At 43.6% G+C, this 23,674-nt stretch overlaps 1 protein-coding gene across 1 annotated transcript in view; it reads right to left on the minus strand.

Moving 5' to 3' along the window:
- Positions 1-12,828: 12,828 nt before the first annotated feature.
- SHISA9 (shisa family member 9) overlaps positions 12,829-23,674 on the minus strand; it is a 228,380-nt gene continuing 217,534 nt past the window's right edge. Inside the window, exon 4 of the mRNA XM_053364911.1 lies at positions 12,829-18,103. Within this exon, the coding sequence (XP_053220886.1) occupies positions 17,745-18,103 (359 nt within the window). The 3' untranslated portion in view covers positions 12,829-17,744. The remainder of the gene's footprint in view (positions 18,104-23,674) is intronic.

The following is a 23,674-nucleotide window of genomic DNA, read 5'->3' on the forward strand; positions in this document are numbered from 1 at the left end:
GGAAGTCAAGGGATCCCAACAGTAGGTGGAGCCAGAGACAATGACAGGCAGAGGCCACAAATTCTAGTCTTGCCGCCATCCTTCTCCTTTGTCTAATGCAGGAGTAGCTCTCCAGATGTTTGTTCAATATTAAATTAATATCATGCCCTTCCTCCCAAGGAGGAACTTTTCTCATCAGGCTGTAGCTCTGTGGCAGAACATCCTAGGTTTCATCCTGGCATCCCCAGGTAGAATTGAAAACATTGGAGAGCCACCGCCAGTCAGTGCAGGCAGTACTGGGCTAGATGGAGCAATGATTTGACTCAGTATAACATATCTTCCTATGTTCCATCCCTTTCTAAAAACTGTGATGGCCTGGGATTCGGACTTGGAGGCTGAACCTGAGGAATCCCAGCCTGCACAGGATTCCCCGCCTCTAGAACCAGCTGAGCCAGGGCTGGGGCATGAGCCTGAAGGGTCCTCACCTGTGCTGGATCCTCAGCTGCAGGCACCGAGTCTGCTCTGGCTCCTGAGCTGATGGAGGACCCATTGCCTGCAGGTGCTCCACTCTCAGCCCCGTAAGAGGAAGCTGAGGTTGCCTCTGGGTCCGGTAACCCTCCAGCCACTCCTGAGCTGCAGAGGCTCAGGGCAGAGAGGCGGAGGGAACTAAGTCCCTGCAGGAGGAGTGCTCGCCTCCAGGCCAGGAGAGGGGAGTCACTTGTGGGCCGGGGCTGCCCTATGCCTCAGGGCAGATAAAAGCCAGCTGCCAGCCCCAGTACCAGGTTGCTGGAGCAGCATTGTTGGTAGCCTGTTCCTGCCTGCACCCTGTCCTGCTCTTCTGCCAGAGTTCCTGACCTCACCCAACTCCCTGCCTTGGACCCAGCTTCAGCTTTGACAGACTGCCTCCATACTGCACCATCGGCCTCGGACTGGACTCGGACCTCGCCGCATGGTTACCCACAGGACCAGCACAAAAACTTTGGGGAAATGTCTGCTCCAAAGACTCATATTTTTGCAGGAGGGTGAATGCCCCACAAAAGTGTATGTGTGTGTGAGAGAGACAGACATGCAGACAGACAGACAGATTTTAGAGTTGTTTTCAGGTTGGCATACACAACTCACTCTTCAACACAGCTGTTCTCATGGCTGTGCACTGCCATAGCAACATGCGGAAATCTTTCTACTGCAGTACCTTGATGCTCAACATCATTCTCTGTTTTAGGATATGAAGTTTACCTACTTGGTAAGGTGGAGCAGATGTTTCTTTCAATGTTCCTATGGCTGATTTCATTTCATCTCTTTAACACTTTTTGTCCGAGATTTAATGCTTGAACAGCTATAATGAAATTGACCACTGGAGTCTGAAAACAAAGTGGAGGGATCCATCTGCCTTAGAAATTACGCCTTCATTGCCATTCCCCTTCCATTTTCTAAATACTGCTAAGTTCTGATGCTAATCAGAAAATCCATTTCCACTCATTGCTTCAAAACACAGGCTGAGCATATTAACTTTTTAGCTGAAGCCTGTTCATAAACCTCCCTTGCTTAGCCATGATTGTGCTCCTTGGGCATCCATACCTTGGCCAGGGAGCATTTAATCTGTTCTACTCCTATACCAGATTGGGGAACCTCCGGTATTTTGAGCCAGAGGGCTGCTGTCCCTTCTGATCAGACTTCCCGGGGCCAGGGGGGGGGCAGAGGCAAAACTGTTAAGTATAATTGTTTATTTGACATTGAAATGGAGAATGCCTGGGTGTGTGTTGCTAACACTGGGGAAATTCCATTGAAGCTAAAGAAGTGTTACCTGTGTTTCCACTACTCATGTGTCTGGACAATGTTTGATTCCAAAAGGAGTAAGTTTTTAGGCATCCAGTTGCTTCAAGCTGTGCAATATTCACATCTGCAATCAAGACTGGGTGCATCGCTGAATACAAAGTTTGCATTTGCACATTTGGCTAGTCTCTACACACACCACTCCCTTTCCTTCATCCAGGCAAGCAAGAAGCATGATCATAGTTCAAGAACACAAACCAGCCAGGCCAAATCAGGCATGGTGCAGAGCAAGGGCAAGTGAGGTGCTGCCTGTAATTTCAGTTTCTCTTGGGGTGCATCCAGAAATAGGTTTAATGCTAGAGCTTCTGTCCTGGTTTCTAACCTTCTATTTACACTGCATTGCACCATTGTGGAATGGTGCCTTTTTATTTATTTATATACTGCCATGTTGTGCTGAATTTTGTGTTTTTATTTTGTATTTTTATGGTGTAAACTGCCCTTAATTTTTGGATGAAGGGTTGTATAAAAATAAAATAAAATAAAATAAAATTTAGGCATAAATTTATATGCATTTTTGTATACATTCCTCAGCCGGAAAACTGCACTGCAGAATTTAGAGAAATGCAAATTCCAAAGACGGCTGTGTTTTGGTTCTTGGCTAGTTTCTGGAAGGGCAGATTAGGTAGATTCTCCTGGAAACACAGACTGACTTGAATTTCTCTCCCATCCCTACTTCTCCATTACTGATCCTTCAAGCTAATAAAATAACAATAAAATATAATGCATTGCAGCTTTCTTTCTCCCTCCTCTCCCCCCCTGCAGTTTTGACAGCAAATGATGCAACAGATTCCAGCTCAGTTAATTCACCTTTAAACTGTCTGCATCACCCCTCACCTTGGTGCATTTGGAATGGGGCAATGTGCTGGAAGTCCCTTGTGTTCCTCAATGCAACTCTCCAGAGGGGCCCAACTCCATCTGACAAAATAGGTCAACGCTTGATTTAGTCTCCACAGACACCCTCCGCCCCTGAAAATCTCTGCGCTGAAAACTTTGTCTCTGCTTTAAACAGAGCATTGCAGGGATCTCTGAATCACACCCCTCCATATCATGGTGAATTCATGGACAGCACTACAATTTCCCATCTTGCTACCATCACTGTTTGCACTCCCATAAGCAAGAAAGAAAGCAAGAATCTGATTACCTGGTTACATTTCCTCTGCTTTCTGTTTCTTAGCAATGCAATTCGTGAAGCAGATTTTTAAATTATTATTACTATTATTATTCCTTGCGTTGTTTCAGGGCTGGTTTTTATTCTCTCCGGGCCGGTGGCTGATATTCACTCATAATGATGAATAATAGTCGCTGCTTTAGCTTGGTCTCTTTGCTTGATGCAGGCAGACTTGATGTGGATGAATGGTTCATGACACAAAAATTGCTTCCTGTTCAATTCATCCTGTTTCATGTTTATGAAAGAGACCTGCACTGGGATATGAGAACTTGTGGCTTGAGTTTTGAGTGTTGGGGCAGGGGCAACTGGATGCAGTTAAGGGGACCGGGCTCTTGTGTCATAAGTCCTATGGAGGTCTCTTGGACGGATCCCAAGGAGGAATGGGAGGAGCTCAGAGACTTGGAGCTGGAGGACCCTGTGGAGGGTTGCAGAGAGATGGGGGGACATGGAGTTGGGACCCCAAGAGCTGAATGTTCCTGTGCAGTGACCCAGTGGGCTGGGGGCTGTGTGCACTGGAAGGTGGCCAAGATGAGGAAGGGCCTGGAAGCCAAGCCTTAGGAGGAACGGTTGAGGGAGTTGGGTAATGTTTAGCCTGGAGAAGAGAAGAACGAGAGGTGATATAGGAGCCTCTTCAAATATCCACATGGAAAATGGAGCAGGCTCATGTTCTGCTACTCTATTCCCTTTTCTCTCTCTTTCAGCTGGGAGAAGGACAACTCTTGCAAGCGATCTGAAACGATTACTTACATAAGGCTTCTGAATCAGACTGAAGACCACAACATAATAGACTGGGAGCCACAAGCTGCCCATCCATGTTCTAGACTAGGGATAGGGAACAGGATTCACCCCCTCCCTACTCCTTGATGGCCTCTTTGACAGGTTGGTGGTTCCACTCCCCTGTCAGTCACATGACATCACCAGGATGCCTGGTGTTCCAGCTTCAAAGGAAATAATCTGGAACATGTTCTAAGTGTGGTCTTGGTTCTTTCCTTTCTTCTGTTGAAGCCTGGCTTGAAGTCAACCTAGTATGCAAAGAAAATTCCCTGCTAAAAGTGGAGCTGGCAGGTGTGAGGTAGGTGTGAGTGGCTTGGTGGAAACAACCTCTCGGGTCAAATTAGCCCCCCTCCCCCAGGGCAGATTAATCCCACAGGTGAGACATTCCTCACCATTGTTCTAGAAGTTGCAATATTCGTACCAAGAGCACTTCCACATCCATCTTCCATCGCTGATCAGTTTTCTGAAAGGTGCATTTACTTTCTCTCCTGACAGGGTGGGAAGCAAGCTGGGTCCCATTTCCATTTTCCGAATTTGCATTTGACTCACTTCACATGCAAAATGATTACAAGTTTGAAGTGTGCTTGAAGGAAATCTCTTCCAACTTGACATTTATTCAGTTAATTATTCACCTTCAGCAGAAGTGAAGGGAGGAGGTGTGGGAGATCATGCAAGACATCAACAGCATCATTTGTGCCATCATTATGCAAAGTTGGTGTGAAAGTCACAACCACCATATTCCCTTCGAACACCTTCTAGGTGAAGAGCTGCCATCGGAAATCCTAATTCTTGTTTGCTTCCAAGATGTCAAATATTATCTTGGGGTGGGAAGCTGCCTGGAACTGAGCAAAGGCTTGCGTGCAGCAGGGACTGATTCATTAGGGTGAATGGGGTACCAACCTCAGTCTACCCTCAGCCACAGGAGTGCCAACTTGGCCCAGCAACTGTGGGTGCCTGGGGCTGTGGGTGCCATGCAGTGTGCATGGCCCTGGTACCAAAATTTGTGGGTGCCCGGCCCCTTCATGAGGAATTTTGTGGGTGCTGAGCTACCCAGGGCTCCAGGGTGTTAGCACCTATGCTCAGCCAGCTCCCATCTGCCTGCCTTCTTATTTACAACCAATCTAACAGCATTGCCTGTTAAATTTGCTAATCCTTATTTATTTATTTCATACAATTCATATACCACTTAATTATGAAAAACTTCAAAGTGGTTTGCAAAAAGAGTGTAACAATGAAATTATTATCAAAAACAATTAAAATGTTCAAACGTTCAAACGACCAATGAATGAAAAGCACACCTGCGTGCCAGATATCTGGGTAGGCTTGTCCAAGCAAAAATGCTTTTAGCAGAAGCCACAAAGCGTACAGTGAAGACTCCCTACCTGATGTCAATAGGCAGGGAGTTCCAACGTGTAGGTGCCACCACATTTTTTTTAATGTTTAAATTTTTTATTTTTTACCAACCACACTAATTATTATTTATTTTTTTACAGATGCAGAACAGGTATTATGTGGCACCTGTAACAGTGCCAGTTCTGCAGAGCGAAGTGGCCGAGAGGGCATATATGGGGTAAACTGGTCCCAAGTTGCTAAGGGGTTTATATACTAATAGTAACATCCTGAACTTGGCCTGGTAACAAATCGGCAAGCAGTGCAGATCTCTGAGCCGGCCGGTGTTATATGCTGACAAGGTCTCACTCCTCCAGAAATCGTGCTACTGCATTCTGTGCTAACTGCAGCTTCTGGCAAAAGGAAAGCCCAACACAGAGTGCATTACAGTAATCCAGTCTTGAAGTAACCAATACATGAACTACTGTGACCAAGCTTTCCCAGTCCGGGACTGGTTGGAACTTAGTCCTGGTGTTGTCCTTGTAGAACTCAGCAGAGAAGAGGATGGGGAAAAAACTTGAATTAGGTGGTTCTGTCCATCATTGGCTCTGGCTCTACCTACTGTTTGTCTTCCTGCCTTCCACCCCACAAGCCCCATATCAGAGGCAGTATGCCAGCTGCTTGTGAGTAGCAGTGGGAGAGGGCTATTGCCCTTACTTCCTTATTGTTCTCCCCACCCCCATGGACATCTGGTTAGCCATGATGAGAAACGGAATTCTAGACTAGGTGGGCTTTTGGTGAGCTTATCATAGACATCTTATCGGCTACTCTGAGAATAGGATGCTTTTCTCCTGTTCTTATGAAGTTTGAAGGACAAACTAACAGGACAGTGACATAAGGAGTGATAGCGTTGCTTATATTCTTTTGTCCTCCCCATAATCTTTCATTGCCCTCTTCCATAGTCTAGATTTGAAAAAGCTGTCAAGTATTGCAGGCAGAAATGTGTCGATGAAAACTGAAGAGTTTGCAAAGGGAATGTCGAGTTTTCTAGGACACAGGATTAGCATGCTCTTTTGATGGACATTATTCATCCAGAGGACCAGCTGTCAAGGATTAACAGCAGAAGATGGATATCACTATGATGCTTTGCTTCTGCACTTCCCAGAGGCATCCCTGAGAGACGGTTGGCAAGCAGAACGCTGTGCTCGATAGAACTTTGGCTTGAACTGGGATGATTATTTCATCCAGTCCTGTCTGAAGGAATGAGTGGGTTCCTGCAAGGGCCTGGAATGTGGAGAAACCTGTTCCAAATTAGAAGTTGTAGCTTCCAGATAGACAGAAGTGCCAATAACTGGAATGCTAGAGCCAGTATCAACTCTAGATGGTTTGCCAGGATTTGAGGATTTCCGCTTCCTTGATCACAGTCTGCCACGTAATGATGAGTCTTAACCACCCCTGCAGCTGTACCAGGACTGCAGAGATAAGCAATGGAGAGCAGAAGGCCAACTCCAGCTGGTCAAGCCCTGCCCTGCCCCAAGCCATCTGCCATCAACTGCACTGTTTGGAAGATTCACAGAGAGAGAAGGAAGCAGGTGGAGAAGACCTGAGATGGACTGCCCAGATGGACTTTCCTCTATCACTGACCAACAACCTTGCTTGGGAGATTGAAGGATGAAGGATGGGTGCAGATTTAGATATGTTTTCTATAAAGCCAGAAACAGAGTTTTAATTCCTGCGTTACTGCCATTTTCTTAAAAAAGAAATCCTTGTTGAAATTTATGAGTGTGCATTTATACTAACAAACACATTTTTATGTGCAGTTTTGACTAATGCCCATTTTTTTTGCAAGCCATTTACCCTAATATAATGCATTTTGTATGTTATTTTCACAAGCATATTCATTTTTCATGCACATTTTCCGCCAACATACAATGCTGTTTGGTTGCAGAACTGAATTGAAAAATTCAGAGAAGTGCAAATTTCGAAGGATAGTTGTGTTTTGTAAATTAAGTAGTTTTGCCTTTAAATGTGAACGGAAACAAATATCTCCCCCATCCCGAATGAGAGGGCTGGGTTGAACCTGCAGCACCGAAGTTCTTCCCATCTTGCCTAAGGCTACATTCAGCCAGGCGGCTTAGACTGTTTCACTGTGGTAAGACTCCCAGTAGTGTAGCTCCAGAAACTCAACGGCTGTCCTGGTGCACTAGTCATTAATTTCTCATCTGGTCCCAATCCCAACAATGCTCACCCCCACCCTCAATTCCTCAACACAGGCTTCAGATTACCCCAAAGAAGCCTATTTTCTGTATTGTGTGTTTGACCTTGCATTCCTGCAGACCATATGGTGATGCTCCACTGCACTGAGAGGAGGCTGTGTTATCGATCTCAGCTGCTGTTTCACATTTGTTAATAATACTGGTTCTCTTGTATACATTAACAGCCTGAGTGCACATTACCATATATGTCCGGGGTTTGGGAGAATAGCAATTTTGGTGAAAGCATGGGAGAGGGACCCACCACGCAGAATGTTGGTGTTAATAGCAGCCTCACGCTTCCTCAAGATGGAACATTTTCTTCTCACAGTGACCCTGTGAAGTAGGCCCATTACTGAGAATAGATAGGCTGGTATTCAGCAGAATGTTAGGATGAACTTCTTGATGGCGAGAGTGGTTTGACAAAAGAAGATGTGACATAGAGGGCAGATGACATCTGCCTTACCGGAGGTCTTCAGATCCATGTGTGGAGTGTGTTCTAATTGTGCATTCCTAGCATTGATCACAGATCCTGAAGCTGAGACTCCAATACTTTGGCCACCTCATGAGAAGAGAAGACTCACTGGAAAAGACCCTGATGTTGGGAAAGATGGAGGGCACAAGGAGAAGGGGACGACAGAGGACGAGATGGTTGGATAGTGTTCTCGAAGCTACCAGCATGAGTTTGACCAAACTGCGGGAGGCAGTGGAAGGCAGGAGTGCCTGGCGTGCTCTGGTCCAGGGGGTCATGAAGAGTCGGACACGACTAAACGACTAAACAAAGCATTGATCAGTGGGTTGGGCTGATCCATTGCCCTAGAATTCCATTGCCCCGGAATTATGATGTGCCACAGTTTGGCTACCAGGGGCATAGTATGTGATTGTTTAGAACAGAGATGGGGAAATATTTTTCAGCCTGAGGGCCACATTCCTTTCTGGGCAACCTTTCAGGGGCCACATATCAGTGGTGGGCAGGCTAGAGGCAAAACTGGAGAGGGCAATAAATGTGAATTTTACCTTCATACATTAGACTTGTATCTAAAGCCTACTCACACATCACTTTCTATCCCCTATCCAAGCAAATGAGAAGCATGATTGGAGTTCAAGTCCACATTCCAGCCATAGGAAGTTGCCTTATTTTGGGTCAGGCCATTGGGTCCATCTAACTCTGTATTGTTCACACTGACTCTCCAGGATATCAGGCATGAGTCTCTCTCAAACTAACCTGGATATGCGGGAGATTTAACCTGAGACCTTCTCTGCATGCAGGACAGATTATCTACCACTGAGCTTCCCTATTTGTTAAAGACACTCAAGAAAGCATTGAAGCAGGGCTTGCAATGGGTGTAGCTGAGGAGGGTGTGCAGGTTCAAGAGAGTCCTGAAGGGCCAGACAGAGAGGCCTGGGATGCTAGATTGGCTCCCCCAGGCCTGAGGATTCCCATCCCTGGTTTAGAAAACGAGACCCACACCTCTGCTCCCTTTCCCACTCCTCTGTGAGATTTCACTTCCAGTTAGCAGCAAGTAATGCACATTTATAATGCAAGTGTGAGTGATGTTGCTAAGCAAAGGAATTCAGAGATGACTAATGCAGGCAAGGTGCAAATGAGAAGGATCTGTGTTTTACAATAGACTAATATTTCCAAAGCAAAATTTGGCAGAAGGACTTAATCCTTCTTTAAGTTCGCTGGAAGCTTTTCAGCTCCCAGCTCATTGTTATATCAATATACGAATAAGCAGTCAGGCCATGAGCCACAGAGAGGAGGAAGCAGGAAGAGCATCCTTTTGTGCTCTGAAGAGAAGACTACAATCCCATTATCCCTTAGACAAGTTGGCAGGGGCTGATGGGAGTTGGAGTTCCACAACGGCACCTGGTTTCCTTACCCACATTAAGGGCTCCCAAGGCCACCTAGTTGATAACAGATTTGAAATTGGTACTATGAAATCCAGGCCCAAAGCTCATGCTATTGTAGCATATTGAGAGCGAGAAGGAATGCTGCAAACAGAATAAACAGAAAGACATAAGGCAGAAAGGGCATACTCAAAGACATTCAAGGGAACAAAGTGCCACAAAAGTAGGTTCGAAAACTGTCGAATGTGAGCCAGCGATTGTGTGAAGGGTAGAAAGTGCGGAGAGTGGTTGGTGAGGGAATGAGAAAGTTCAAATGGAAACAATTAATCAACTTGGCAGAAGTTAATAAAACTACCTGGAAGAGATGGCCTGCTGCCCTCCTTTTCTCAGGAAGCTCCAGGAGTAAATTGCTCCCCCATGTTGGGGCATCATGAGTCTTCAGGACAGAGAAATATCCTGAATCTGTGTGCTTACATCAGAACTGGGGGATCCCAATTGTTCATGACCTTTGACAAGTGGCCACTGAAAACACTCCATTCTTCTTCACCTGCTGGGAAGACCATGTATGCACATAGATGTAGGTGTGCATCTTCATTGATGGCCCTCACTACCTTTTGTGGGAGCTAACTCCACGGTTTACCTGTGTACTGTGTGAAGAAGTACTCCCATTTGTCCCGCCTGAAGCTTCCAACATCTGTCTTCATTAGATTCCCTTTTATGAGATCGGGTGACTTTGTTTAAAGAGGCTGTGCATATTGCCTGCGCTGGGTCATTCTGTCTCCCTTGCCTTCATAGGCAAGCTGACAAGACTAAGGAGGAGTCATCAGGATTGCAGTGGATGAAGAGTCAGACGTTGTGATCTCAGACTTCAGCTGGGGGCACTTTGAAGTGAAGCAGTATTTGATTCTAAAGGTCTTGAGTAGCTCTCCAGAGCTTTTGAAGAATTGCTTTTCATCTCAAGAAATAATGGCACCAGAAACTCTACTCTTCATTTGATAAATTGTCTCCTGTTTTAATTGCTGTGCTGCTTTAATTGGATTGCTTTATTGTGCATTTTAATTATGGGTGTTTATATTTTAATGTCTTGATTGGATTGTTTTATTGCGCCTTTTAATTTTGGGTGTTTATCTTTTAACGTTTCTGTAACTGATTTTTATCCTTTTAAAAATCACTTAGGAACCTTGTTCGGGTATTAAGTGGTTTATCAATCAGTCAGCTAATTAATAATACATTCCTGATCTTCATTGCAAAAGGGAGATGCCATTAGCTGGGGACATCACATGACTTGGATAGGACAATATCCTTACTGAAGTCATCTGCAGCTGTTTAGTTTCTAGTTACCTTTTGGTCAGGTCCAGCTCTACCGTTAGGCAGAATGAGGAAGCTGCCCTGGGTGCCAGATGGTGAGGGTGCCATGCAACCTACCGTACACTGGTCAGGTGTGGTGAACACTATCCTATTTGGTTACTGAAGAGGTGGGGAACCTCAGGCCTGGGTGCTGGGTGTGGCCTCTATATATGGCCCTCAGAAGTCTGTTGGCTACAGCTTCTTACTCCAAATGGCTAGAATGTGTCCTTGAGATCCAATGATGCTTCTTGCTTGCCTAGAGAGGGGCGTGTGAGTGTGTGTCGAAACCAGACTACTGGATCAACATACAATTTATGTTTGTTGCTCTACCAACCTTTGCCTGTTTACCTACTCATCACTGGTATGTGGTTTCCCAGAAGGAAATGTGGCCCTCAGAGTGAAAAAGATTCCCATACTTGAGGTATTGTTGGAAGAACAGGAGAGGGCAACATCTTGTTCTTCACCTCAAGTAGCAAAATGCCTACAGCTCTGGCCACCTGTAGGAAGGGCTCACCAGCAACGTAAGCAGCTAGCATTTACAAATGGAGTCACCAGTTCACACACACATATAATCAGTTTTTATTGCCCAGTAAGAAATTCATATTAATATAGTGAATACATATGTTTACAAATAAACAACTTTAAAAAACAGACATTTTCTTCTTCTTCTTTTTTGTGTTTAGTTGTAGGAAGTGGTTCTCAAACTCTGTCATCGTTAACAAGTATTAACACATGTATACTTACAGAACGTACATTTACTAAAGTAGCTTCCACGTAAAAAGATGCTCGAGTCACACAAAGGAAATCTTGAGTGGGTTATTTTGAGCACAGCTGCGGTGTGTATCAAAAGCGCATGGACTGAGAGCGACATTCCGTTCCAGGGTTGAAGGTGAAGCCTCTTTGTGTGTCACGAGGAAGCAGTGACTGAGGACGCAGGGGCAGCTCATGCACCCTCTTGCCACATTTCTGGGGTGCAGGGTGTGTGTGGGTGTGTCCCAAAGCTATGGAATTTCCCCTCCAAATGGTCACCAAAAGCAGGGAAAGAAAAGGCACGAGTGACAGAGGAGTCCTGCGCCCTCAGCCATTGCTTCTGCACAATGTCACTCATATAATGTGAAGTTGTGCTGAGCGCTGAGGCAGCCCTAAGGTTGTGGGGAGTGGTTGGGATCGGAAAGGACTGAATGGGAGAGATGCAGAAGGAGAGCAGAAATGCCCCCTGGTACTCATCCATTCATCTGGGACTTCAAAGATCAGGGAAGGGAAACCTTAGGCCTATGGGGGCAAGCAAAGTCCTTCAGGCTTCTCTGCCTCAGGAATCCTCAAGCCACACTTCCTTCCCAGGCCACGCTTCTCACTGGCCCTCCTCCACACCTACTTCCAGTTCTTTTGACTGATTTGTAAGAGTGCTTCCTCCTTGATGTGAGTGTAGGGATGCCTCCAAAAAAGTCCTGCTTAGACCCATGGAAATGACTGGACGTGACTCATCTAGGGCCATTCACTTCCAAGGGTCTTCTCTGGGTAGGACTTATTTGGAATCAACCCTTTACCTGGAGCTACAGAGGTTGCCCCACCCACTGCTGGCAGGCGGCCCTTGGAAGCTTGCCCATGTGGGAATGTGGCCCATGGGCTCAAAAGAATTTCCCCACCCACCATTGATGATCCCATAGCAGCACACTTCAGTGAAAGGTTTACTGAACCTGATTTCAGGTGTAGAATTTCGTCATTCTCCAAGGATACACATATAAGTCAGGCAGTTTTTTTCTCAACCATGAATGCATGGCAGCATGCATTTCTCAGGTTAACAGGGTCCCCGGACGAAAGATTTGGAGGCACCTCTCTGTTTCTGAGATCTCAAAGAATCATGGCCAGAGTCCATAATGCTAAGATGGACTAATGGTCTGATTCAGTGTAAGGTAGCGTTATATGTTCATAATTGCTGGGGCAGAATACGTAGTATTTCAGGAAAAACTAACTAACTGGGGAAAATATAAGTTAATGATTATTATATATGATAGTCAATCTTTTTGGTGTGGCAGCATCTGCTAGGAGTTAATATTTTAATTTAGCAGCATCCATGTTTTGGAACCTCCTTGCCTGTGAAAATTAGGCAGACAACCTTCCTTAGGGACGGGTGAAACTGTCAATTTCACTTTCTTTCAGCTGCTTGTTCTCTCAGTCTTAAACTCAGTTCTCTATTTTTCCCTCATCAATTTGCAGTATACTTTTATAAAAAAATAAAAGTCCTCAATAAAATTCATCAGCATTTTAGTTACGCATACTTCTTTTTAACATTTCCTGATTTTATCTAATCATTGTTTTATGTACACCACTTAGAGTGGTGCCTCTAGTATATACATATATAAAATATTGAAATATATTAAATATCTCTTATATCTTCTAAACTTAGAGATCTCTGGTTAAACAATGGTGGGTGGTAGTGGGAGAAAAGATTTCCTAAAACTGGGGACTGAATTCTTTTCTGTATGAGGAAAGGGTGAAATTCTGCCAAAGTTTCCAGCCCTCTCTTATTACTAATTTCTGAAAACTATTGGTTTGTTCTTGGGCTCTCTCTGCACTATACGTTTAAAGCCATATCATACCATTTCAAACAATCATGGCTTCCCTCCCCTGAAGAATCCAGTGGACTAGGGTGCACTGAATGTTGTTACGGGACCCCTATTTCCCTCAGAGGCCTACAATTCCTAGAGTTCCCTGGAAAGAGGGATTGATGGTTAAATCACCTCAAAACATGTGGCTCTGTGAGGGGAAAAGGGGTGCCCTAACAGTTCCCAGCACCCCTAACAAACTCCAGTTCCCAGGATGCTTTGGGGGAGAACCATGGCTTTTTAAAGTGGTTTGAGATTGCTTTAAATGTATACTACAGATAAGGCAATTACACATTCCTCACCATTTACCTGAATATTGTAAAAGCAATAAAAAACATAAGAAAAGTCAGCCAAGGGCCCATCTAGCCTGGCAGCCTGTTCTCACAGTGGCCTATGGGAAACTCATAGGCAGGACTTGAGCACAAGAGTCCTCTCCTCTCCTGGGGTTTCCAGGAACAGATTTTCAGAAGCACTGTTGTCTCCAGTTGCAGAAGCAGAGCAAAGCCATCATGTCTAGGAGTCTTCTATAGCCCTCTCCTCCATGAATTTGCCTCATTATCTTTTAAAGTCATCCAAGTTGCTGAGCATCACTGCCACCTATGAGAGCCAGTTCCTCAGTTTAATTATGTGCTGCATGAAGAAATACCATATTTTTTTCGTGTATAAGACGCCCCCTATTTTGGGGGACTAAAATTTAAGAAAATAGGGGGAGATGGCACAAAGTTGTTGAGGTGGTTTTTTTTTTGGGGGGGGGAGGAGAATTGCCCAAGTTTGTTGAGCTTTTTTAGAGGGAATTGCTGAAAATTGCTAACCCACATGCCAGCAGAAGCTGCCAATCGCCCGCCCAATGGCCACAGTGACAGCCAATCAACACCAGCCCTTCACGCAGCCCAATAGCCTCTGACAGCCACGGCAGCAACCAATCACACCCCCACCCTAGGCACTATCCATGTATAAGACGACACCCACTTTTTAGCATACTTTAACACCCCCTCCCCCAAACCCCCTAGTCTTATACACGGAAAAGTACGGTACTTTCTTTCATTAGTCCTGAATCTTCCAGCATTCAGCTTCCTTGGAGATCCACAAATTCTAGTGTTATGAGAGAGGGGAAATACTTTTCTCTACCTACTTTCTCCATGCCATACATACTTTTATAAACTTCTGCCATGTCACTCAGCCTTCCTCTTAACTACAGCATCTCAAATGTTGAAACCTTTCTCCATCTCCTTGATTATTTTCGTTGCCCTTTTCAGAGCTTTATTTCCAACTCAATATCTTCTCCATTGTGAATACCTGTGAGAATTATAATAATCTTCTACAAACTCTGTGTAGGCTGGTCCATTAGGGCCCACCAACTTCAGTCTGCCTTCAGCCAGCCAGCCAACCAGCCAACCAACCAACCAACCAACCCCTTGCCTCTCTTCTTACGTTACAGCCAGTCCAAGAGCACAGCCTACCAGCATCCTCCTCCTTAGCCTTAACGTTGTCCTTCTATGACTCAACAGGGAACAAAGCGAGAATTAATTGGCTCTGACTGGCTCTGGCGCCATCTACTGTTGGTCTTCCTGCATTCCGCCCTACCAGTCCCAATGGGCAACAGCGACTACCGCACAAACCTACACCCAAGATTTATAGAACATGGAGGGGCACAATCCAGACCTTGTCCAGGAAAATCAATTTTAAGCCTAGGGAAATCAATTTTAAACACACATGAGCTGGGGTGTGCTCTGAGTTATCATTTGTGGTGCACTACCATGCATAATGGGGGTGGGGGGGGAATACATTCAAAACACAACAGAGGTTATCGATATCATTCAGGCAGGAAAACAAAGGGCAGGCACCCTTGCTATACTGTTTTAGATGCCTTGCTAAATGCTCCCTTTTTTATTTCGACAAGCCTATCCAGATATATAATTCAGTATTTGTTTTTAACTTCTGCTGGCTTTATCTGTGTAGCATTGATAATTATTTTATATTGTTATAAATAAATAAAATAAGAAATACTTGTTTTCATCACTTGTTTTATGTACATTGCTTATAGACTGATTTTTTAAATTAAACGGTATATCAATTCTTCTAAATAAATATTCATAAATCAAAGTATAGTTGTACTTCTGCTGGCTCATAAACTGAACTTAAGCGCAATGGAGAACAAAACCCTCCACATTTGTGGAGTGGAGTGTCTAGGAGTGCAATCCTATATCTTCTTTTAATGGGGAGTAAGCTCCATTGAATTAAATGAGACCAGCATTGGGCTGTGGGGCTCCTTCTGTACTATAATCTTAAAGCAATATACCACTTTAAACAGTCATGGTTTCCCCTCAAAAATCCTGGGAATGATGATTTGTTGAGGATGCTGAGAGTTGTTAGGAGACCCTTAAGCTCCACCTTGGAGCTTGTTGTTCTACCTTGAGCTCCTTGGAGAAAAGTTAGAATATAAATGGGATGATAAATGCAACAAACAAATTAAGGTGTTCGGTGTCAGGGATCTCAGCAGCACTGCACTTTGCAGTGTGCCCTGCCACCTTACAAGGAAATATATATATATATGGCAGAAGGAGGCCCAGGGCTCAGGCCACCTCACAGGGCCGCCCCTAACAATGCTTGTACCAGTCTCCCAGCATCACAAAACACCTCCCTCTCCATCCCTACCGCTCATGGGCCACAGGTATGCAGATGCAGTGAGCAAGTATGAGACATGTATGAAAGGAAGGAAGGAAAAACAAACAAACCATTAGAAGGGAGGCAAACCATCAGCATCAGTGGGCCCTGCCAAGGCATTTGGGCCCCAACAGCTACGTGAACAAGCCAGGTGCTGTCACCATCCCTGATGAGACTGAGTTTTGCTTTCTCCAGAGAGTGGCGGAGTTTAGTGCACAGTGATTGTAAAAATCTTATGTTTTCAGTTCATTGGCTCCCAAGCATGCAGACACAACTCTTGCATGCTTGTTCAACCTCAGCCTTGATCCAAATGTCCTTTATCATCCCAGGAGTAGCATGCCTCACATTTAGATGGGTATATTAGCATGAACAAATGCATATCAATAATGAGAAACTAATAAAAATATATATTTTTCTTTTTTTACATGCAGGCTTCCTTTATGGGAAATGGTAGCATGTGACGCTCCCTTTAAAACATATGGACCTTTTAAAAGGGATTAACCATATGGGGGGAAGAGAGAGAGAGAAAGGCTGAAAAGAAGTTAATGAAGGAACATTGGCATAAATGCAAAGATGGAATGAAAGGCTGAAAGCCAAGGATAGCCAACGTGATGTTCTCCAGATGATGATGGACTACAGCTCCCATCATCCCTGAATATCCACCATGCTGGGCTGAGGCTGATAAGAACTGAAGTTCAGCAACTTTGAGAAGATACCACATTAGTAATCTTCATACTGGGGAGATTTGAGGCAGGGAGAGATTGTTTCAATAGGTGAAGAGGCAGGCCAGGAGAGCAACTTCTGGCCTGGCAAAAACACGACACATCAGTAAAACATGTTCTCTCTTGGCAGCAAAATGGACGGAATGACACCTGATTGGTTGCGTCCCACACATGAGGAAAGAATCGTAAGTTGGTACAGGTTTCACTTTAAAAACAAGACAATCATTAAACGTTAGCAATACAGTAAAGGCACCACCCACGCTTATTTATCTTCAGTCCAAAGTAACAGGAAATGGAGGAGAGGGAATCAGGGTAAGAAAAATTTGGAACTGGCTGAAGAGCAACTGGCTTTATTCATTGCCCACAGATAGGGCAGCTTAGACTGGGGTGAAAAATCCCCACCAACATCCTGCTTCTTCTGGCCCTACCCCCACCCCCTGAAAAGTCCTGAAAAATGTAAGACATAAAAGTGGGGGCTAAAATCATCTCTCGTGTGAGCTTTCCACTTCCTAGAAAGTCTCCATATGCTTGTCACTGTAACAGTCTTCACAGGTTTCGCGTGAGTCTTTTCTTATGTTTCGTATGTATATAGATATTTTTTGCTTGCTTGCTTGCTTGCTTGCTTCTTTAGTGACGGTACAAAAAGAAAAGAAAAGGAAACACTAAAACGTAAGGATTTCTACCCAGGTGTTTGCTCTTTGTTTCAGCTTCCCCTTCTTCTCCACAGATCTTAAAATTTGTACAAAAGAAAGCCCCGAACTTCACAATGTCCCTCCCACCCTGATGTATCATTTTGCGTTGATGCCCATCTAGCCCAAGGTAGGGACGTTGCAGAAAAAGTTCTTAAGCTGATGGATGGTGTCTCTAGATTGTGCTACTTCTCATCATGGATTTGAATTTGGAGTAGAAAGAAAGAAAGAAAGAAAGAAAGAAAGAAAGAAAGAAAGAAAGAAAGGTTGGTTCAGTCCCAAGGGGTTGGTTTCCAGTGTAAAATACAAATGGAGTTCAAACAACCTTCGGTGTATATTGCTATATAGCGCTAACCCAATCTTCGGCTCATAGCTGGCTACCTTAACCAGGAACCGCCGCCTCCCCTCCACCAGGAATGTCCACCTCTCCTTGTTCCGAGCTTTTGATCTTATCTCTTCCAGTTGTGTTTGTGTTTTTCCCCCTTGTTGTTTTTTTTAATTAAAAAAAAAGAGTAAGAAGAAAGTTGGTCTCAAACAGTCACTTCTGTCTTGCTGTTGGTGATGAAGTATGGCTGTGTGGGTAAGTAATGCTGACTCCGCGTTGTGAGTGGATCACTCCCCGCCGGATCACCTGCGAGGTTCCTCCCTTTGGTTGCATAGGCATGCCTTCGGAGGGACTGGTCGCTAGGGTCCCAGGTTTTGTATGCTAAAGGGTGCATGTGTGGCTTGGAGGCTTTTGACTTCTGCCCGTTGTGTTTCATGGTGCCGCCCTCAAGGATGTGTGGGCGGTCGTCCTCCATATGCACCGGGTGGAGGGGCAGGTTCCCCTTTGTGGCGAACTCCGAGAGATGGCGCCGTTTGGAGTAGAAGTCGTCATTGACCTTGTCAGCTGGTTAAAGGAAAAGGAAAGGGAAACAACGTCAGCTAAGAGTCAGTGGGGAAAATGCAACAACCTTTGAAATACCATACTGGACCGAATATAAGCCGCACTCACAAATAAGCCGCACCTTTAAAATTCAAGGGGGGGGGGAATACCCAAATATAAGCCGCTCCCTTATAATTCCGCAGGCACTCATACCCATAAATGGCAAATGTAGAAGAAAACCCTACAGCGATATCGTAAAAGCCAATTTTTGTAAGGTCGCAAATTTAAGCCGTACTTTTCACGGTCAGAATATTTTGGGGAGGGAAAAGTGTGGCTTATATTCGGGCCAATACGGTAAAACATGCATTCAACAGACGACACTGTATAAAAAGACTACGACGTTGGTTAAAAATAAGATACGCTTCCAGATGGGAATAGCTCTGTCTTCATAAATAGCGCTTATCAAAATAAAAATACAGTGATTTTTCCCTTACAGAAGGGATGAGGAAACTGTGGTCTTCCAGACAGTGGTGGTGGACTCCACTGCCCACCAGCCCCAACTGGCATGGCCAAAAGCCAGGGATGCTGGGAATTGTAGTTCCACAAGATCTAGAAGGCCACAGGTTCCCTATCCTTGCCTTAAAGAGATCTGTAAAATCTTAGCACAGCAGACATTGCTTTCTTTCGTGGTGCTCCAACAATTCATACAGTCCTACACGTCTTCCTGGGACACTAATGTATTTAATGGTTGCTAGTTTTCTGGATTTTGTCCTGGCATTTGTTTTATTTGTTTTATTAGGTTTTAAAACATAATGATTTTCAATATAATGAACAATTACATAGCATGATTATGATTATTTATGATTTCACATATGTCATGGGTAATTTGGATGGCTATTTGTAAACAAGGAGAAGACGCAAAAGTGAAAGATTATATATCATAGCTGATACCTGACAGAAGGAAAACAACAGATAACCACATGATCTACTATAAAAAAGCAGTGGGATGTATCCAATACTAGCCCTACTCAGAGTAGACGTTTTGAAGCTATTGGACATGATAAGTTCATTAAATTCAATGAATCTGAGTGGAACTTAGACGAAGACCACCCTTAATTTCAATTTTCTACGGGTTCTGATGTTTATTACAGCCTTTGATGGCAGGTATTAAATTTCAATATTGTTTCTATAAGAAGTAAAAATATATATATGCCATGCTTCATAAAAGTTGCTTGGTGTCCCTAGATCTCTTCACAAACCCACTTCATGCATTAGTATTTTGGCTATCACCTACAGATATTTGTGCATCATAAATCCAATTAGGTACAGATTTTTCAGTTCAGCTGCCAAAATAGGAAAGAGAAGTAAATATGAAAAATTAGAATCTTCCAAAAAGGTTATTTTTAATCTTGCTTCTCAATTAATAATAAAAAAGTATAATAATGTGGCTTTTATTGTTTTTTATATTTTACAATTCCCCTCTTGGGAAGGATCAACTGGAGAGGCAGATTATAACTACAATATTAAGGTAAGCTTTTCTCCATGTGTGCATGTTGTCAAATGTCCTGAGGTTCGCCCAGATGAGATGGCCTTTTGGGTGGTGGTTCCCTTGCTATAGTATGCTTTTCTGTTCCCTCTGTCTCTCTCTCTCTCTGTCTCTCTGTCTCTCTCTCTGTCTCTCTCTCTCTCTCTCTCTCTCTCTCTCTCTCTCTTATATTGGTCTTTTAGTCCCTGCGGTTTGGCTGGCTGGCGCTTGTTTTAGCTCCTCTGCTTACTGATTGTTGTTCGTACCTGTGATTTACCTTGTATTTCATTATGTTATTCTTTCTGCACTTGGGTTTCATTCCTGGTTAATTTTTTTAAAGGTTTAAGATAACCTTTGTTAAGAGACCAGAAACCATTTTTATTAGGCATTTCAGGTCAAGACATGCAAAAAGAGAAGAAGAAACTCTTCATATATGCTACAACTGCAGCTAGGATATTGCCATAGCTGTCAACGTTTCCCTTTTTTTAAGGGAAATTCCCTTATTCCGAATAGGATTCCTCGCAAGAAAAGGGAAAAATTGACAGCTATGGATATTGCTAGTCCCCAAAATGGAAAAGTGATGAAACACCAGCCAAAGAACAATGGCAACAAAAATGGAAGGAATATGCTGAAATGGCGAAACTAATTGAAAGACTTAGAGACAACGACAATAGAGACTTTTAAAAAGACTGGGAACCATTTATGAAGTACTTACAAAAACAATGTAAAGAAATGGACTCACTAGCAGGGTTTGAGTAAACACTTACAATTGATGGTAAAATGATAAGAGAACGATATACGATATAAAGAATCCAATATGAAGATGTAATATAGCAAGCAGGGGAAGCAAACATCTTAAAAAACAACAACAATCTTTATTACGGTCCAAAGACCCAACAAATTGTTACAAAGCAATACACAATTCATACAGCCTACCTCCAGGTTAAACAAGCATTTTGTTCAGAATATAGGGATCATTGGTTCTTGCAACCACCGATAAAAACTTTGCCGCTGCTAATGTTCTAGCATTTGTCCGGTCTTCCAATAGGAACCTGACATAGTGAGCCTCTGATTTTCCCGGGAAAGGTACCAGCAAGGGTAGTATCAGTTCAGCCCTGGCTTGCTCATATTTTGCACAGTGCAACAAAATATGTTTTATGGAATCGATGTCTTGAGCACACGAGCAAAGTCTGTACTGGTCTTAAAAAACCAGAAGAGGATGTTGAGGGAAGTCCGGGGGGGGGGATCTGGGGAAATGTTTTATTTTTCTTTCATATGTGATATTAATATGATAAAAAACTGTAAAGCTCAATAAAAATAATTTTTTTAAAAAATAATTTTTCTAAATTCATTTTGGAGTTTAAAAATTGCACCATTGTGAAGGTTTTGTTTTGTATGGCACCTAGAGATCATGTTTTATGAAGCCAGTAAATAGCTAATAACAGCAAATAAATAAATAAGCAAGTATTTACACAAACTCTGGATTGTCGGTATCATCTTCGAAGAAGCTCCCCTGCCCTTAGTCATAGAGAGATGGGTTCTATGTACATAAGATGAGGCTGCTGGATCAAATCAGTGGCCTTTCTGGTCTAGCCTCCAGTTTTTACAGTGACTGGTCAGATGCTCGTGGAAAGCTTGACAACAGCACAACAGCAAGACTGGGGGGAAATCTTGCGAATCAGCAGCATTTGGAATCTGAGTTGGACTCAAGAAATACGGCATTACTCTAAGAGGCCCCCTGCTGCAATATGTGTGGAAATCATCTAAAATATGGGTGGGGTGGGGTGGGAAATATATGACCAGATTTAGCTGGGTTCCAATTCCCATCACCTCTGAAGATGGAGCAGACTAGTTGGGACTAATGGAACTTGGATCGCAAAACAACTGGAGGACCACAGCACCCCCCACCCCAACCAAAGTTCTTTTCCCCTTGAGAATTAATGTATTTTCATTTGGAAAGATATGCATGTTCAGTCAATTAATCAAATAAACCCACTCTGGTTCCAGTTTGGGATATTTCTCATGTTTAGCTGCAAAGACAGATTATACAATGATTGCAATGAAAAGATGTTTGCAGTTTCCAAATTGTTCTACATTCTTCTTGCAAACACATGCCAGATCACACATTGTTCCCCATTCAAAAACAGCAGCTACAACAGACTGGGCTCTTTCACCTAGTTTGCTATTTGGAAAGCCAAAGTCCTTGGCTCTTATGAATGGGCCATTTCAAAGATCTGCCCATTGTGTTTCATTTCCCACTTTTGAAAGGGAGCCATTCTACTGAAAGAAGAATGGAATCGTTGACTACTAGGGACGCACAAATCTGTCAATTTCACTTTCCATCTTTCTTTCATTCTTCTGACCTGAAGTCCAGTTCACTCTGTTCCTACTTCAGTTTGTGGTTTTTAAAATAAAATTTAAAATGTATCGGCATTTTAAAGTGCAGCCTTTTCCCTAATACACACATTTTGTGTGTGTCGCTTTCCCTATATGTAGAGACTTTTTGTGCAGGCAGCTTCCCCCAATATACTGCATTTTCATTTGAAATTTTCACTCACATAAATTTTTATGCACATCATTTATTGCATTGCAAATTTGGAGTTGTGCTAATTCAAAGGATTGGCTTTCATATTGTTTCTGGATGTGCAGATTGGGTTGATTTGTATTAAAGTGCAAAAATGATCTGAATTCCTCCTCTACCTGTGACTGATTGTCATGCTGGTTATACAGAACCTCCAGCACTGAAGCCAGTATATTATAGACAGGGAACCTGTGACCTGCCAGATGTTCTTGGACTGCAACTCCCAACTCCCCTGAACATTGGCCAAGCTGAACATATGCAGAGCCCTGCTAGATCAGGCCAATGGCCCATCCAGTCCAGCATTCTGTTTTCGCAATATATGAAGTTTAGTATGCTTACGTCTGGGACGCGGGTGGCGCTGTGGGTTAAACCACAGAGCCTAGGACTTGCCGATCAGAAGGTCAGCGGTTCGAATCCCCACAATGGGGTGAGGCCCCGTTGCTCAGTCCCTGCTCCTGCCAACCTAGCAGTTCGAAAGCACGTCAAAGTGCGAGTAGATAAATAGGTACCGCTCTAGCGGGAAGGTAAACACCGTTTCCGTGTGCTGCTCTGGTTCGCCAGAAGCCGCTTAGTCATGCTGGCCACATGACCCAGAAGCTGTACGCCGGCTCCCTTGGCCAGTAAAACGAGACGAGCACCGCAACCCCAGAGTCGGCCATGACTGAACCTAAAGGTCAGGGGTCCTTTACCTTTATGCTTATGTTTGGGAATTAATTTTGATGGAAAAGTTAACAGAAAGGGTACGTGAAAGAAAACAACATGAGAAACTACATAACTTTTACACAATGTGGTCCTCCTTTATTACATATGCATCAAAGAAAGAACATGCATTTAAACCACCTGAGACACATGGGAGCATGTGGAATGATATTTTTTAAACCAGCAACTGTAGAAATAATGTTTTATTTTATTATATTACTAATGTAATTACCTGGACGTAGTTGGGGCTGGTTTTTTTTGGGGGGTAGGGGAAAATTGTATTTGATTGCTTGTATTTGATTATATGTTGTTCTTATATTCAACTAATAATATATATATATATATATATACACATACATATATATATATTTGTGATGGATAGGATATGGTTCAGATTCTGAGAATGAATGGGTAACAATGGCACTTCCTGCTACACTAAGGTATCATTTCTGGAAAGGGCTTGTAATTCAAGTCATATAATGACTTGTGGGCTTGCAGACATGAGTCTAAAATGTAGCATGAGGAATCAGCTCTTAAAATACTGTCCATCTGCAGATAAGTAAGACTCCAGGAGTACTTAAGTGCTCCAAAATTCTCCAGTTGGGACTTTGCCCATGGTGAATTTCATGGGCAATTATTGCCATGTGAGTTGCTAGGCTTGCATCAAGGACATTAGGTGTTTAACAGCTGCGTGCTCAGAGTTTCTTTTTGGTGCCATAATATGTTCCCTTCCTTAAAGAGATGCTTTTCCTCCTCCAGGTGAATTTAAATTGCTTTTGAAGGAGCCCAT

Source organism: Podarcis raffonei, chromosome 14 (genome assembly GCF_027172205.1).
Source record: "Podarcis raffonei isolate rPodRaf1 chromosome 14, rPodRaf1.pri, whole genome shotgun sequence".
Lineage (NCBI taxonomy): Eukaryota > Metazoa > Chordata > Lepidosauria > Squamata > Lacertidae > Podarcis > Podarcis raffonei.